The 16,080-nt window shown below is 41.8% G+C and overlaps 1 protein-coding gene across 4 annotated transcripts in view; it reads right to left on the reverse strand.

Annotated features, from left to right (window-relative positions):
- Positions 1-16,080, reverse strand: part of NUDT14 (nudix hydrolase 14) — a 96,868-nt gene that overhangs the window by 60,873 nt on the left and 19,915 nt on the right. The window contains exon 1 of one of the 4 annotated variants that reach the window (XM_061612344.1): positions 9,832-9,989. The exons of 2 other annotated variants lie outside the window; for them this stretch is intronic. In XM_061612344.1, coding sequence (XP_061468328.1) covers positions 9,832-9,848 — 17 coding nt within the window. In that variant the 5' untranslated portion in view covers positions 9,849-9,989. Of the gene's footprint in view, positions 1-9,831; positions 9,990-16,080 lie in introns of those variants that run through there. One more of the 4 variants, XM_061612343.1, reaches the window with a different exon arrangement.

Consider the following 16,080-nt stretch of genomic DNA (forward strand, 5'->3'; position numbering starts at 1 on the left):
CTACGCTCCTTGGAAGAATACCTGTACAGACTAACACAGTGTTGTAAGCAAGCTGTGTCATCCAAAGTCATTACAGTCTATCTATAAAGCCTACACTTTTCACAGAATCATAGAAGAGTAGAGTTGGATGGGGTCTATAAGGCCATCGACTCCAATTCTCTGCTCATTGCAGGAATCCAACTCAAGCAAGTATACAGTAGTATGTTGAAACTGAAACCTGAAAAGGGGAAGGATATGTTGCCGGCACTAGGAAACCTGATAGGTTCAGAGATTAAAGTTATGACTTTTCCTGCTACTTTCAGTATACCACTAGGTCAGCAATTAAATTAAGGTTATAACCTGGGATACAGATGTGGGACAACTGGCACTGACACAAACGGATTCTAGAAAAGAGCAACTCAGCCCTTTCAGAAAAACTCAAGATGTTACGAGGAGATGCACAACTACAGGACTTTGCTGCTGTATGGCGGACCTATATTTCTTACATTTCTGATCGTCCTCAGCAAAACCTGCTTCCTACTAATCGAGACTTTGTATAGACATATTTATAGAGACCATGTTTGTGTTTTTTCATTTTTCTTATGATCTGGGGTTATTGGATTTTTATCTTCCTTATATGATTTTTGGATTCATTTTAACTCTCAGTGTTTACTTATTTCCTTTCTCCTCAATTACCTTCTTATGCCTTATTTTCTTGACAATGGAAGATATTGTTTTTGCTATTTTTGACTACTTTTTGTTCTTGATGTGTATTCTATCAATGTTAAATAATTTTTTTAAAAAATTAAAAAGAAAAAAGCAACTTATCTTGGTGCTTTAGTAATTTTTTTTTTAATTATTTGATTTATATCCCGCCCTTCCTCCCAGTAGGAGCCCAAGGCTCCATAGTAAAAAAACATATGAAAGAGGTGAAGGTGGACATTATACCACTTAGTATTATGACTCATTTTTAAATAAGGAACATAGGAAGCTGCCTTATGCTGAGTCAGACCCATTTGGTCTATCTGGCTCAACACTGTCTACACTGCCAGCAACTCTCCAGGGTTTCAGGCAAGGAGTCTCTCCCAGCCCCACATGGAGATGCTGGGGATTGAACCCAGAACTTTCTGCGTGCAAGGCAGATGCTCTATCACTGCGGCATGGCCCTTCCACTTACAGAGAAACTATTGCACTCATGTCCTGCTTGTGGTCTTCCCAAAGGCATCTGGTTGGGGTACAAGAGAAGAGGAAGCTGCCTTCTACCATGTCAGACCCATTGGTCCATCTAGCTCAGTACGTCAACCCTGACTGGCCGCAGCCCTCTAGGGTTGCAGGCTAGGGTGTTTCCTGGTCCTACCTGAGATGCTGTGGATTGAACCAGGGACCTTAGAGTCATAGAATAGTAGAGTTGGAAAGGATCTGTAAGGCCATCGAGTCCAACCCCCTGCTCAATGCAGGAATCCAATAAAAGCATACCCAACAGGTTGCTGTCCAGATGCCTCTTGAATGCCTCCAGTGTTGGGAGAGCCCACCACCTCCCTAGGTCATTGGTTCCAATGTTGTACCGCTTTAACAGTTAGGAAGTTTTTCCTGGTGTTCAGTTGAAATCTGGCTTCCTGTAACTTGAGCCCATTATTCTGTGTCCTACACTCTGCGATGACTGAGAAGAGATCCTGGCCCTCCTCTGTGTGACAACCTTCAAGTACTTGAAGAGTGCTATCATATCTTCCCTCAGTCTTCTCTTCCCAAGGCTAAAACATGCCCAGTTCTTTCAGTCTCTCCTCATAAGGTTTTGTTTCCAGGCCCCTAATCATCCTTGTTGCCCTCCGCTGAACCTGTTCCACTTTGTCTGCATCCATCTTAAAGTGTGATGTCCAGAACTGGGAGTAATACTCAAGCTCAGGCCTAACCAGCGCTGAATAGAGGGGAACTAGTACTTCATGAGATTTGGAAACTACATTTCTATTAGCATTTGCCTTTTCTGCAGCCATATTGCACTGTTCGCTCATAGTCAGCTTGTGATCAACAACAAATCCAAGATCATTCTCACATGTAGAATTGCTGAGCCAAGTGTCCCCCATCTTGTAACTGTGCAAGAACCTTTCACTTATCCCTGTTAAATTTCATTCTGTTTTCAGCCCAATGCTCCAGCCTATCAAGATCACTTTGAATTTTATTTCTGTCCTATCCCTCCCAACTTTGTATCATCTACAAATTTGATAAGCATTCCCTCCACCGCCATTCAAGTCATTAATGAAAATGTTGAAGAGCACTGGGCCCAGGACTGAGCCCTGCGGCAACCCGCTTGTCACCTCCCTCCAGTTTGAGAAGGAACCATTGATAGGCACTCTTTGAGTACGATTCTGGAGTCAACTGTGGATCCACCTGATAGTTGTTCCATCCAGCCTACATTTAGCTAGCTTGCTAATCAGAATATCATGGGCACTTCATCAAAAGCTTTGCTGAAGTCGAGATATATTTTGTCTATAGCATTCCCACAGTCTACCCAAGAGGTTACCCGATCAAAACTGAGTTAAGATAAGCCTGCAGGATTTGTTCTTGATAGATCCATGTTGGCCTCTGCTAATCACTGTATTGTTTTCAAGGTGCTTACAGACTGACCACTTTATAATCTGCTCCAGAATCTTCCCAGGGATTGATGTCAGGCTGACTGGTCAGTAAATCCTAGGTTCCTCCTTTCCCCCCTTTTTGAAGATAGGGACAACATTAGGCCTCGTCCAGTCATCTGGCACTTCACCTATCCTCCACAATTTTGCAAAGATAATAGACAGTGATCCCATGAGTTCTTCAGCCAGTTCCTTCAAATACTCTAGGATGCAGTTTATCAGGCCATGCAGATGTGAACTCGTTCAAAGTGATTAGGTATTCCTTGACCATTTGTCTATCAATCTCAAGCTGCAATTCTGCCCCTTCAACTTCATGTTTCCCAAGAGGGTCATAGACCCTGTTTTGGGAGAAGACTGAGGCAAAGTAGGAATTGAGCACTTCTGCTTTTTCTTTGTCTTCTGTTATTATTTTGTCATCCACATTGAGTAGTTTTACCACCATTTCATTTCTCTGTCTTTTACTAAGGATGTACCTGAAAGAAAGCTTTTTTGTTGCTTTTGGCATCTCTCACTAACTTCAGCTCATTCTCAGCTTTAGCCTTCCTGATGCCATCCCTGCAATTCTGTGCTACCTGTCTGTACTCTTCTATTGTGGTCTGGCCTTTCTTCCATTTCTTGTATGTATCCTTTTTTGTTTTCAGATCATCTCTAAGCTTTTTGTGAAGCCACATTGACTTCTACTGTCTTCCCCCTTTTTTCCTTGTTGGAATTGTTTGCAATTATGTCTTTAGAATTTCCTGTTTTAGAAACTCTCACCCATTTTGGACTTCTTTTCTCATTAGGGTTGCTTGCCATGGAACCTTACTTATCATTGTCCTGAGTTTATTAAAATCGGCTTTCCTGAGGTCCAGGGTACACATATGGCTACTCTCAACTTTTGCTTCCTTTAGGATCAAGAACTCAAATATAACATGGTCACTTTCCGCCAGAGCTCCTGTAACTGCCACTTCATCCACTAAGCCATATCTGTTGGTTAGAATCAAGTCAAGGATAGCTGATCCTCTAGTTCCTTCCTCCACTTTCTGTAGTATCATTCGTTCCCACATGGATGAGAAGAAAGGGGTACGTGTCAGTGGGCTTTATGAGCAATGACAACCCTTTTGTCACATCTCTAATCTGTCCTCCAGGGAGACGCATACCGGCAAAGTTCATGGGTTTTCTCTGCATACTTGGGTTTCAATCCCACGCAGGTGGGAGTCTCCCACTACTGCTACACTTCTTGTTGTGGGGCATGGTTTCATTGCCTTTACTTGACTGAGCTCCAGCCTCTCACTCGCTGTCACATGGGGTCTCCTGTAATTCTTCCTTGGCAGGCTGTCCTCCAGTCTCATCTTCAAGTGCCTGAAATCGATTCCATAGTTCAATCCGTGCAGGGTGTCTTCTAGCTCTTCTGCTCCTGTCACCCTTTCCCCTTGAGTTTTGTCTGCTTCATTGTTCCTCTCCTCAACATGCTCCTCTTCTGCTTCAACATGCCGTTGTTCTTCTATCTCCTCTGCTTCTCTTTGCTGCTGTTGTTCCAGTGTTCTGTCTAAGAATTCTTCATCTTCTCTTATACTCTTAAGTGTGGCCACCCGCTGCTCCAGGCCTCTCACTTTTTCTTCCAACAGTGCTACCAACATGCTCTTGTTGCACATATATACCATGTTGTTCTCAGGCAAGAAAACAAACATTGCACACCTTCTGCAAGAAAAGCAGACGTTCTACCAGTCAGCTATGGGCCATGTCCCAAATAATTAGTTTTGTTTTGAACTTTTTATAGCCCCAGCCTACTCCTATACACTTTTGGCACAATCTAGTACCTCATGCATGCTGCATGATGATGATGATGTGTGTACACACATAAAACAATTGCACAAGGTTGCAGGTATGGATCACACAGAGCTTGGGTCCCCTGTTTCTGTTTCTGTAGCTCAAGGGAAGGGGCTGTAGCTCAGTGACAGAGAACTTGCTTTGCATGCAGAAGATCCCAGGTTCAATTCCCATCATCTCCAGGTAGGGCTGGGAGATACCTCTGCCTCGAATTCTGGACAGTCACCACCAGTCAGGTGAACTAGGTGGACTAATGATCTGACTCAGTATTAAGCAGCTTCCTATGTTCCTGAGAAAATCTTCCAGCAAGAGCCAGATCTCTACTGAAGTATCTGCGTTCAACCTTTGTTGAACCATTCACCTATAAAAGAGGGGAGCAAGGAGTGGCATAACAGAGACATCTGCCTTAGGTGCAATCTGTTTTAGAGATCATGCAACACTGATAGTCATCCAGTTGTGTTTATTTTAATATTATTTACTACACTGATATACCAAAGCACTCAGTGCAGTTCACAATTTTAAAAAATGGCTAAGAGGGACAACATAAACAGAAAAAAGAATAGGAAGGGAAGAGGGAAATGAACAAATACAAGTTCCATACTCTTAGTAACGAAGGTACGTAATGGAATGACAGGAGAGTTATGGGAAGGGTGGAGCCAAATGGCAATTGGTTCCACTTGAGCTGATGGAGGAAAGGGCCCTCTCCATTTCGCCTTTCCCTCAGAAACAAACTGGTGGGATAGCTGATGATTATTATGTAGTGTTTCTTTTCTTTTTAAAGCAGGGGATGATTAAGCATGTTTCCAAAGTAGTAGGTGAAAAGCCAGATACCAGCTTTTTCAAAAGCCCCAGTAGAGCAGCCCTACTGAGCTGATCTCATTGGCCCTTTATCTGAAGCCTAACCTGAGAAAATGAGGAACGTGACAGTGGACAGCAGTAGCTGCCAGATTATATTTTCCACAGTAGCATTTGAGCAGGAGCCATCTATCTGCATAGTGAGAGCTCTGACGTTCAGCAGTAACTGCACACCTCTTCGAAGGCCAATGAGGCAAACGTATTAGCACAGGAAAAGCCAATGTGATGCCCTCCACATGTACTCGGACTACAACTCTATCAACTCCAGTCACCACGGCTGGCAGTCAGGGATGACGGGAGTTGCAATCCATCAAGATCTGGATTGGCAGGTCAGACTAAGACCAGGAAAGGCCTGGGTTCAAGTTCCAATTTAGCCAGTAGTGTAGCGGCAAATTCAGAAGTGCAAGGTCTCTTCATGTTAGTCACAGCCATGCCCTTTCCCCTCCCTTTTATTTTTTTTAAAAGATTTGTATGTATTTATTTTTGCTCCAGGGTTGAGAATGAGATCCTTGTTAATGCCTTATCCCACAACAACAGACATTTATAAGAGCCAACGAGCATGAAAGCGGTGAGTGTTAGCTACTGAGAAGAGTCTTCTCAGTGGCTGACTCACTTCCTTTCACTCTGATTGGCTCCAAACAGCAGGAAAGGACAAGGAAACACATAAGGAGACTCTTCTAAATGACTAACACACTCCTCTTCCATGCCAATTGGCTCGTAGGATGCTGAAGAGAAAGGGACCTTGCCCCCAACAAAGTAAGGGGTCTAAGAACCCCAAGACCCTGGACGAATATACCACTATATTTAGCCATGAAGATCCCTGAGGGAACTTGGGCCAGTCGCTACCTCTCCGTCTAACCAACATCATCCGGCTGTTGTGAGGATAAACGAGGCGGAGGGTAGCCTGCATGGCAAGCTGAGCTCCTTAAAGGGTGGGGTAAATAAAAATGTAACTGAGGGATTCAGACCCATTCTCAATACACCTGTGTGCTAGTTCTAGTGAGGGAAGAGGAGCATAAAGTTAAGAGCTTCCTCAAAGTGTAGAATTAACTACTTACAGCATGGAGAGTGAGGGAACTGAAGATTATGCAGCCAGTCTCTCCACTAACATGTGAAGACTGAAACTGATAGGGAGAGATCATTATTCCTTCCCAACTTCCTCTTCTTTTTAAAAAAAAGGGGGGGGGGTCAGGGAAACACCCAAAATTATTAGAGAAGTACTAAAGTACAGGAGGTGAGAACTTTCACCTTTGACTAGTTGTAACTATAATGTCTTATTAAAATATCTTATTTTCAATTATTATCACAGAAGTCTTTTTAATGAGCAATTCTCCCATTGATATGTTTTACTTGAAAGCAAGGGCAGTTTTAGAAGCTCAGCTTCTCAAGGTTCCAGAGAAGCCATTTTCCACTCACTTGCTTTGAAAGCCATTAAAACAACTAGATGGTGCAGCAGTGGGGGGGTTAATGGGAGGCAAGGTTTAGACACAATCTTTAGATTTTCCCCTTTCTCACAGGACCTTATTACAAAAACCACCTTCACCTCCCCCAACCCTCTAAGAAATCAATACAAAACAGACAGATGCCACTGAGCCCCAGGTTTTACACTATGTCCTTCACAGCACACAATGACTGGCCATCTCTCTCTATCTCTCCAAATTCTGCATGTGCAAAAAATATTTTTAACGGGGTGGTTTGTTTTCCTGTGTGTGTGTGCACGCACACGTGCGCAAGCGTGTACCAAAAGGAGCACTGGCTCACTTGCATTCCCTGTTGACAATAAACAGGGTGGCTGGGCCAAGACCAACAGCCTGTTCATCACTTAAATGTCAAGTAAGAATTTAGAAAACACTGCTGGATAACTTCAAAAAAGTCCAACTAGCCCAAAATCATGCTTCCCACAGCAGTTAGCTAGATATGGCGGAGCTGAGGAACCTCCAGCCAATGGACCAATCTTGAGCATTTAAGGAAGTCCAATTTAGCCTGTGAGGCCATTTCCCCAAACCACAACCACCTGTCAATCAGTTGGTGACACTAAGTGGCTTCAGCTGATGGGCAGGATGGTGGGGTTCAATCCTGCTGGGTGTTGCTTTGTCAGTGCATTCCCTGCAGAGAATGTGTTGGTGAAGCAGACCCTTGCAGGGAGCAGGACTGAATCCTTTGCTTGTCAGCTGGTGCATGGAGCGTTCAATCCTGCTGGCTGCTGCTTTGTCAGCACATTTCCTGTGAAGAATGTGCTGATGAAGCAGACCCATTACTCCACCTACAAGTCAACTTTGACTGGTGGGCAGGAGCGCCCACCTACCAGTCACCGGACACTGTAATGGCATCAGATGACTTGATAGGTATGTGGCCCTGCACATCTGTCAAAGCTGACCCACAGTATGGGGGAGATAAAGATTGTGGCCGGCAGGACCAGAGAAGTCCCCCACCTCCAAGATATAGAAAGGCCATAAGCACAGTGTAAAGGCAACAGCCCTCCCCAAAGCAAGTGGTATTAAGAGTGATAAAACCCCAGCTATTTAATGTTATCATGGCTAACAGCTATTAACAAAAACTATTATCCAGAATTTGCACATAAGCATGAATGATCCATCACATATTAGGTCTGTGACTGTGCTGGAACTGCTTTTTAAGATGTTTTTAAAGCTTTTTTTAAAAAAGATGTTTTGTTTTAATATATTTTAAAGCCTGTTTTAAAGATATTTTCAGAGTGTTTTTAGTGTTTTTGTTTGCTGCCCTGGGCTCCTACTGGGAAGAAGGGTGGAATATAAATTTAATAAATAAATAATAAATAATATTGAATGCTGTATCAATTCACATAGTCTCAAACACCAGAATTTTTCAGACCTGGATCTACCCACATGCAGAAGAATGAGGTGGTAGAGTTCTGAAGTGGTAGAAAGGGCTGTCCCATTTTAGAGTGCAAGGGCATGGGGGAGTCACATTTTGGAATTCTTCTGGGTGCTAGAAAATCCCTGCCAATAAAGTACTAGCAGAACTAGCAAAGGGCTGGGATAAAATATTTATCCCTAATAATAATATTCTACTTTCCTCTGTACACAGTTTGTTTTTTGTAATGCAGAGGGGCATGAAAAGTGGGATCCCCCACCAACAATTTTTAGCAGCAGTCAAATCTCCTGTCTTGCTGGAGAATGAAGTGACTGGACTGTCATGGACTCTATTACTTCAGACTAGAGTTGAGGGGTTGCAAGCTTCAATTCTCCACATTAAAAGAAAAAATTAACTACTTGTACAGATAGAATTAGCAGATCAAGGTGAAAGATTTTAGCACTTTGACAACTGTGCTGGTGTTTCATTTGCAGGGATTTTAAAACATATGGGCACCCTCAGAAATGTGATCTTCCACTTGCAATCTAAAAGTGGTACAGCACAATCCATTTTACCACCTCAGCACTCTAATCACTTCTCCCTGCTGCATAATGCACAGACCAGGCCTCAGGGGAGCTGGTTCTCGCATTCAGCTGTTGAGGAATCAAGCAACATGCATGCCAGTGTGAACTGGACAGAAGGAGGCACTCTGTCCTGCGTGTTTCCTCCCATCACTTCAGCACTGAGTAAGAAAAAGCCACACCTGAAACGGCAACTCTGCTCTCAATACCATTTTTAAAAGGAACAGCATAAACGGATCTGACAAACCTAGCGGTAAAGCATATTTAATGATATTTGAATTCTCTATCATTATTTAAATGAGAGGTTTAGGTTTCGCTCCAGTCACTTGTATGCTTACAGTGGCCAACATGGCAAATGGGATACGTCTTCTGCCTCTTTAGTAGTTACGTAGAGGAGAGAATTTCAGCAGGTACACTGCAAGCTACGCCTGCAGAAATCCCCTCTTATATGCAACTATTAAAGGTACAGAAGCCCTGTCTAGGGTTGCCAGGTTCTTGGCCTGAGACTGATCCTGTATCTTTAGGAGAAGAGAGTCAGTCAAGTGCAGGTGTTCTTGCAACTCTGTAATGAGAAAAACCACAAGGTGGAATTCTCCCTTCCCCCTGCCCAACTTTTAAAGATACAGAAGACCTCTTGGTTGCCAGAAGGGAAACCATTTTGGCTTCTAGTGACAGTTCTGGTTTAAGTTTAGAAAAAAGGTGGATTGTGGGGGACATGGTAGAGGACTAGGGGGACGGGCTTCCGGTACTTCTTCCGGTAAGAGGCGTTTTTCTGCTGCTCCGTTATTCTCAACATAACTCGCTAATTAATTTTACTGACAGCAATCTGTTACCTTTTTTCTATAGCTGGTTCCTTTTAGTAGCTTTTGCCACACCAGTATATATATCAAACAAACTTTAGACTGCTTTTCTTAGCTTGTACTCAGTCTCAAAAGGCTGATAAGCCCTGGCTAGACAACTCATTAAGGAAATACCAACGGAGGTGGGAGTGTAATGGAGGGTGATAAAATGAAGAGTAATGCTCAAACAAGAATTACGGACTATTTCATCTGTGAAAAAGATCTATCTTATACTTCAGCTCCCACTAAAAAAGTTATACAAAACGACCCTGCTTTAACTGTCCCACATGAATGGACGTTAGGAAATACCTTTTCAGTGCAAGCATATGCAGCAGAGATAGCAGCCAAATCCTTAGCAGACGAACTTCATGACGCTGGTTTTAAATGTGTCTCAGAGGAGGGGTCAGAGAGCTCAATAATAGAGATGATTACTCTGGACTCTCTTGAAAGCGAATTAACATCCATGCCTACATTGAGCCCTGAAGCAAACATTCAATCATCTACTCCCCCTCCCCCGGCTTCTACGAACGCCATTTTAGGTTGGCATGCCCTCATCTCAGAAGAATTACGTCTTGTCAAAGGTTTTCTCGTTGAAACAAACAACCTACTTACGACCTTAGCGAATGCATTAGGTCCTCATCTTTCCCAGGAGCAAAACGGACTGAGGTCTTTAATATCTCCTGCTAACAACTTGAAACAACAGGGACCAGAACAGAAAGACATAAAGGAAAAAGACAAGAAGTCAGCAAAGAAAAAGCACACTAAAAATGGAACTTTAAACCATAATAGAAAGACTAAGAAAACTAAGAACATTACAAATACCAAATCTTCATTTAACAACAAAATGAACTTTAAGTCACTATTTAAACTTATAGACTCAAAAAGTTCAACTTTTTCTAACAAACGTCACTCAAATAAGACTGTGAAAATAACTGCCCAAGAGAGCAATAACATCAGCTCGGACACACCGAACAGAACTGATAACACAGATAACACCCTGAAGTCGTCACTCCAAATGCCAGGAACATACCCAAGAGTACTCTCTATTAATACGCAAGCACAACCATGGAATCTAGTTCTGCAAAGGAACAAATTAGCAGTGTCTTATAAGCGCAAATATTCAGGAGGTAACCTTATAAATCCAAGTATAGCGTTCTTGGATAAGTGGTTTTCCCAACTGATGCAACCTTTACACAATACAAATTACATTAGGTCATTGCTTAATATATCTTCGGACTCTGACTACCTTCGCATGATAACCACCTTTCATTCTACAGCAGATGTCAACCGGATATATTCAATAAGAGAAAAATTTGAAAAAAGAGGTTTATATTTACAGAGATATTACATCAATTCAATTTCGCCTATTTCTCTAATACAAATCAATTCTCCTCAAGACTCTTCGCTTGTGACTGTCTCCTCCATCACTACAGATAATTTGGGATCTCACAAACAACATAATAAGACACTGAGTCCGATTTCGTTGGTATTGCCTGCGGTGCCCCAATCTCCAACCTCTTTATTAAGTGAATTAATCCCTGAGGAACTACATCTTAAGGAATTATATTCTCAGCTACCAACCACTGAACGCACGCTGATCATTGACAAACTTTATCAATTAATTCATCATCTTTTGAGTGACCAAAATGAAAGGAATAACATAGGAACACAGAGGCAGTCCCCACACAGCTCACCGGATATAATGCCAGTGCAAGCAAAGGAAAGAAATAACATCAAACAACATACAGTTAACCAGTCAGGAGTAGTATTTGTTGATCACACTGGCTTCCTGGAGCAAATAGAAGTAATGCATTGACCCGCCTTAGAGACAGCAGCTAGGCCACAGAACTTAATGCCATCTCCTAGTCCTCCCTCTGTATTCTTTATTAGAAAAAGATCTGGGGTGGATTTACCCCTAAAATGTATCTCATGGAACATTGCGGGTTGGGCCTCAAAATTTAACAACCCTGACATGAATAGCTATTTACATAAATTTGATGTCATTTGCCTCCAAGAAACATGGATCACGTCAGCAATAACCTTGGATGGATACATTTCTATAGAACTCCCAGCATACCACGCATCAGCGGAAGGAAAAGGCAGAGCAAAGGGTGGCCTAGTAATCCTACTCTCTACCTCACTCAAGATGCAATTGGTTAAACAAACTCCCTGTAAAAATATTGCTATAGCGGTAATACTTACATTTCAGTCTTTATCTCTGCTATTGTTTAATGTTTACATTCCCCCTTCCACAGCAAGGGCAGAAACTGATCAAATGTGGGAAGAACTAGACAGCTATGTACTAAAATTGGAGATCCGCTACCCGAAGGTTTTAACAATTGTTATGGGTGATTTTAATGCCAGAATTGGCTCCAGTAATGATACCTTATTCTCATCTAAACTGTGGGGGGGTGAGGATAAGGAACGGTTTGTCAACCACCCAGCTAGATCCTCTAAAGACAACAGAGTAAACTATTCAGGCATTTGCTTAACCCGTATGGTAGGGAATCATGATTTGGTAACACTAAATGGACTAGAAACTTGGGGGTCTTCTAATGAATTCACATTTATTTCCAACAGAGGAAGTAGTGTCATAGACTACATAATAATTCCTCTCAGACTTCTCAAGGCTATAGATAATTTTGCAATAGGCACTAGGCAAGACAGTGACCATCTGCCGTTAACCTGCGCAATTCGAATAAATGAGAAAATAAGACTAGAGAGGAATTATAATCTGTCATTTAATCCCGCACAACAATATCATAAAAGACACAAATGGTCCTCTTTTATAGCTTCCAAAGTAGCAGAGTTTCTTGTTTCCCTGCCTGCACAGGCACTACAATTCCAACTAAGCAATACCACTAGTATCTTAAAGGCGCTATCTTCATATACTTCACTTACGGAAACTTTAAATTCCATTGTCTCCAATTCCTATGATAAAAAAATGAAATCTAATATGCATTTGCCCCACTGGTTCGACCAGGAATGCAAACAAGCAAAAATACATGTAAAACAATTATACCTACAATACAGACACTGCAATTCAATAAAACTTCCTTCGGAATACTATAATGCCAAAAATGAATATAAATTAATAATAGCAAACAAAAAGAGACAATTCCAAAAGGCAGGCTGGAATTCTCTAATACAAGCAGTTAAATCTAAAAATACAAAAAAGTTTTGGTCTTTAGTATCTGGAAACCTTAGGCCCACAAACTACATTCCCTGTAATATCCCCCCCTATATATGGGAAGAACACTATATAGCAACGCAGAAAAATGAACTACACACAACATCAAATAGCCCATTCATCTTTGATCTAAAATCGGTGCCACTTTGGAATCCAGTCTCCCATCTTGAAATAATAGACCTAATTTCTCAGCTTAAAGCGTCAAAAGCACCGGAAGGAGATAACCTACCGCCAGAGTTACTTAAAAATCATCAAGATTGGTGGGCTCCGGTCTTGGCCAATCTATTTACATTAATAAACAATTCAGGACTTATTCCTCCGGCTTGGAGTGAAGCTATAATCATACCAATCTACAAAAAAGGTCCCAGGGAAGACCCTAATAACTATAGACCAATCAGTTTGCTTTCCGTTATAGGAAAATTATATGCTATCTATCTGAAAAACAGACTGGTTTCATGGATAGAGGAAGAAAACATTCTAGGCTGCGAACAGGCTGGGTTTAGAAGGGGTCGCTCGGTAATTGATCACTGCGCCCTATTATTTCATCTGGCGGAAAAGTACAGGAACCAAGTGGGCAGTGGCTTATACACAGCGTTTGTGGATCTAAGAGCGGCCTTTGACTCGATACCTAGGAATATCCTAAGGAACAAATTAGCAAGTACAACGATCGAGAAAAGACTGCTCTTTCTTATTTACAATCTACACAAAAACACCTCCCTCAGAATTCGCTGTGGCATAGAAGGAGGGTTGTCTAATTCCATCCCTATTATGAAAGGTGTAAGGCAGGGTTGTGTTTTAGCGCCCCTGCTTTTCAACCTTTTCCTTAATGATATGAGAAATAGTTGTCTTTCCCCTTCCTTCCATTCTCCTAAGATTAGCGAGCATAGATGTCCAATATTGCTCTATGCTGATGATGCGGCCTTACTATCCTTCTCCAGAATTGGCCTAAAACGCTTGCTCCGTGCTTTTATGGCATATTGTGCACAAAACCAACTAACCATTAACTATAGTAAAACAAAAATTGTAGCCTTCTCCAAGTCACTAAAAATATTCAGCTGGTTAATAGATGGGCAAAGAATTGCCCAGGTACCCTCTTATAAATATCTGGGCATTACGTTTCAGTCAAACCTCTCCTGGATTACGCATATACGAGGGGCAATGATGACAGCCCAAAACACAACAAAAAATATCATTCGATACTTTTTCACTAAAGGGGGACAATGTATTTTGGCGGCCATACAAGTGTTTAATACAAAGATCATTCCCCAATTGTTATATGGGGTCCCTCTTTGGATTGCTGCCTTTAAACCATCCTTAGAAGCAGTGCTTTCGACCTTTCTGCGCCAAATTTTAGGACTACCAAATTGCGTCCTGAGTGCAGCGATGAGATTGGAAGTTTGCTTAAATTCGATCGGCTGTAAGGCCTGGATACTAGCCTTTAATTATTGGTGTAAACTTGCATACAACCAAATACCAGGATACTTAGCTAAAATCTGGGAAGACTCGTTCACTTCCAGATGGATGTCATCTTACTCTGATAAACTCTCCCATTTAGGTCTCTCCTTACAATATCTAGCTTCTCTTGACATAACTACTGCCAGAAATACCATATGCTCCAGACTAAAAGATATAGACAGACAAACTGATACAGCAGCAGCCTTTAAAACTTGCTCACCCTTGTCCCATGCTTTATCTTTTGATCCTCTTAAGTACCCGAGCTATCTTAATTATCAGTTAATTCCTAAATACTGTCATATGTTCATAAAAGCTAGATTTAACTGCTTAAGTTCTTCAATAATGGATGGTAGATATAAGCGAATTCCGTATAATCAACGCTTATGTTTGTGTAATGAGGGGGTACTGGAAACGCTTTCGCATACCTTGTTGGATTGCCCATTATATACTCGGGAACGTCATGACTATATTTTTCCAATTACAGAAAAATATTCTAGTAAATGTTCAAAGGAGCTCGTAATATGCCTCTTGAGCGGTCTGAACGAACAATATACGAGAGCAGTAGCCAAATATCTGTACGTAGCTCAGCTTAAACGTTCAAACCTTTTAAAGTGATTGTATTAACATTGAAATTCTAATTACCAGATTTCTTGATGATATTTGAGAACAACCATTTTGTTTATTCTTGTAACAAATACTTTAAATTCCTTTTATACTCTTGTATTAACTCTGTATTAGCTATTATTTTGTTTTTAATTCTATTCGCACACTTCCAAATATTGTATATTAACCACCGATTTTATGGGTCTTTGACCGCAAATAAACTTTGATTTGATTTGGTAGAGGACTATGTGATTATGCACAGTGTGGAAAAGGTAGATAGACAGAAGTGGTTCCCCTCCCCCTCATAATACTGGACCCAAGGCCATCTAATGAAGCAGAATGTTGGAGGATTCAAGACAGACAAAAGAAAGTACTTCTTCAAACAGCAGATAACTACTTCGCTTCCACAAGAGGTGGTGATGGCCACCAACCTGGATGGCTTTAAACAAGGATTAGATAAATTCAAGGAGGATAAGGCTATCAATGGCTATTAGCCACAATGGCTGTGTTCTACTTCTGCTGTTGGAGGCAGTATGCCTTTGAATGTCAGTTGCTGGGAATCACAAGTGGAGAGAGTACTGTTGGACTGAGATCCTGCTTGCAGGCTTCCCATAGGCACCTGGTTGGCCACTGTGAGAACAGGATGCTGCCCAAGTGGGGCTTGACCTGATCCAGCAGGACTCTTCTTATGTTCTTAAGGGTTGCGTTTGGTGGTGGGGCTGCCCACTCATACGTGCATGCATGGAAACACACAGAACACACATGCACACATGTAGGGGCATGAGCTTCTCAGTCATGAAGGCATTTTCGATTGTGGCCCCCACCCTCTGGAACTCGCTTCCTTTTGACCTTCGACATGCCTCCTCCCTGACGGGTTTTCGCCGAGCCTTAAAGACCTGGCTATTCAGGCAGGCCTATGGGATTTCTGGGGTGGACTAGTTTTATGATGTATTAATTGAAGGATGGTTTTAGATTAATTGATGTTTGTGCCTTGTTGTTTGTATATTGATTTGTATATTGTATTTTGTACGTCGCCTAGAGTGTCCGTTAGCTCGGACAGATAGGCGACTAACAAATTTTATTATTATTATTATAATTTACTTAATATATGGTAGGGGGTGCTGGAGACCCTTAGAGGGCCTAATAAGCATTATGTTTAACAACCCTATTTCAAAGACATAGTAACTTTCTTAGTGGCAAGATACTGACAATTCAGACCAGGTTTGATCTATGGATTGTAATGGGGCTCAGTGGGCAACCTATACTCTGCACAAGAGGCTACTATAAGGACAAAATATGGAGAAACCGTT

Source organism: Rhineura floridana, chromosome 2, assembly GCF_030035675.1.
Source record: "Rhineura floridana isolate rRhiFlo1 chromosome 2, rRhiFlo1.hap2, whole genome shotgun sequence".
Taxonomy (NCBI): Eukaryota; Metazoa; Chordata; class Lepidosauria; order Squamata; family Rhineuridae; genus Rhineura; species Rhineura floridana.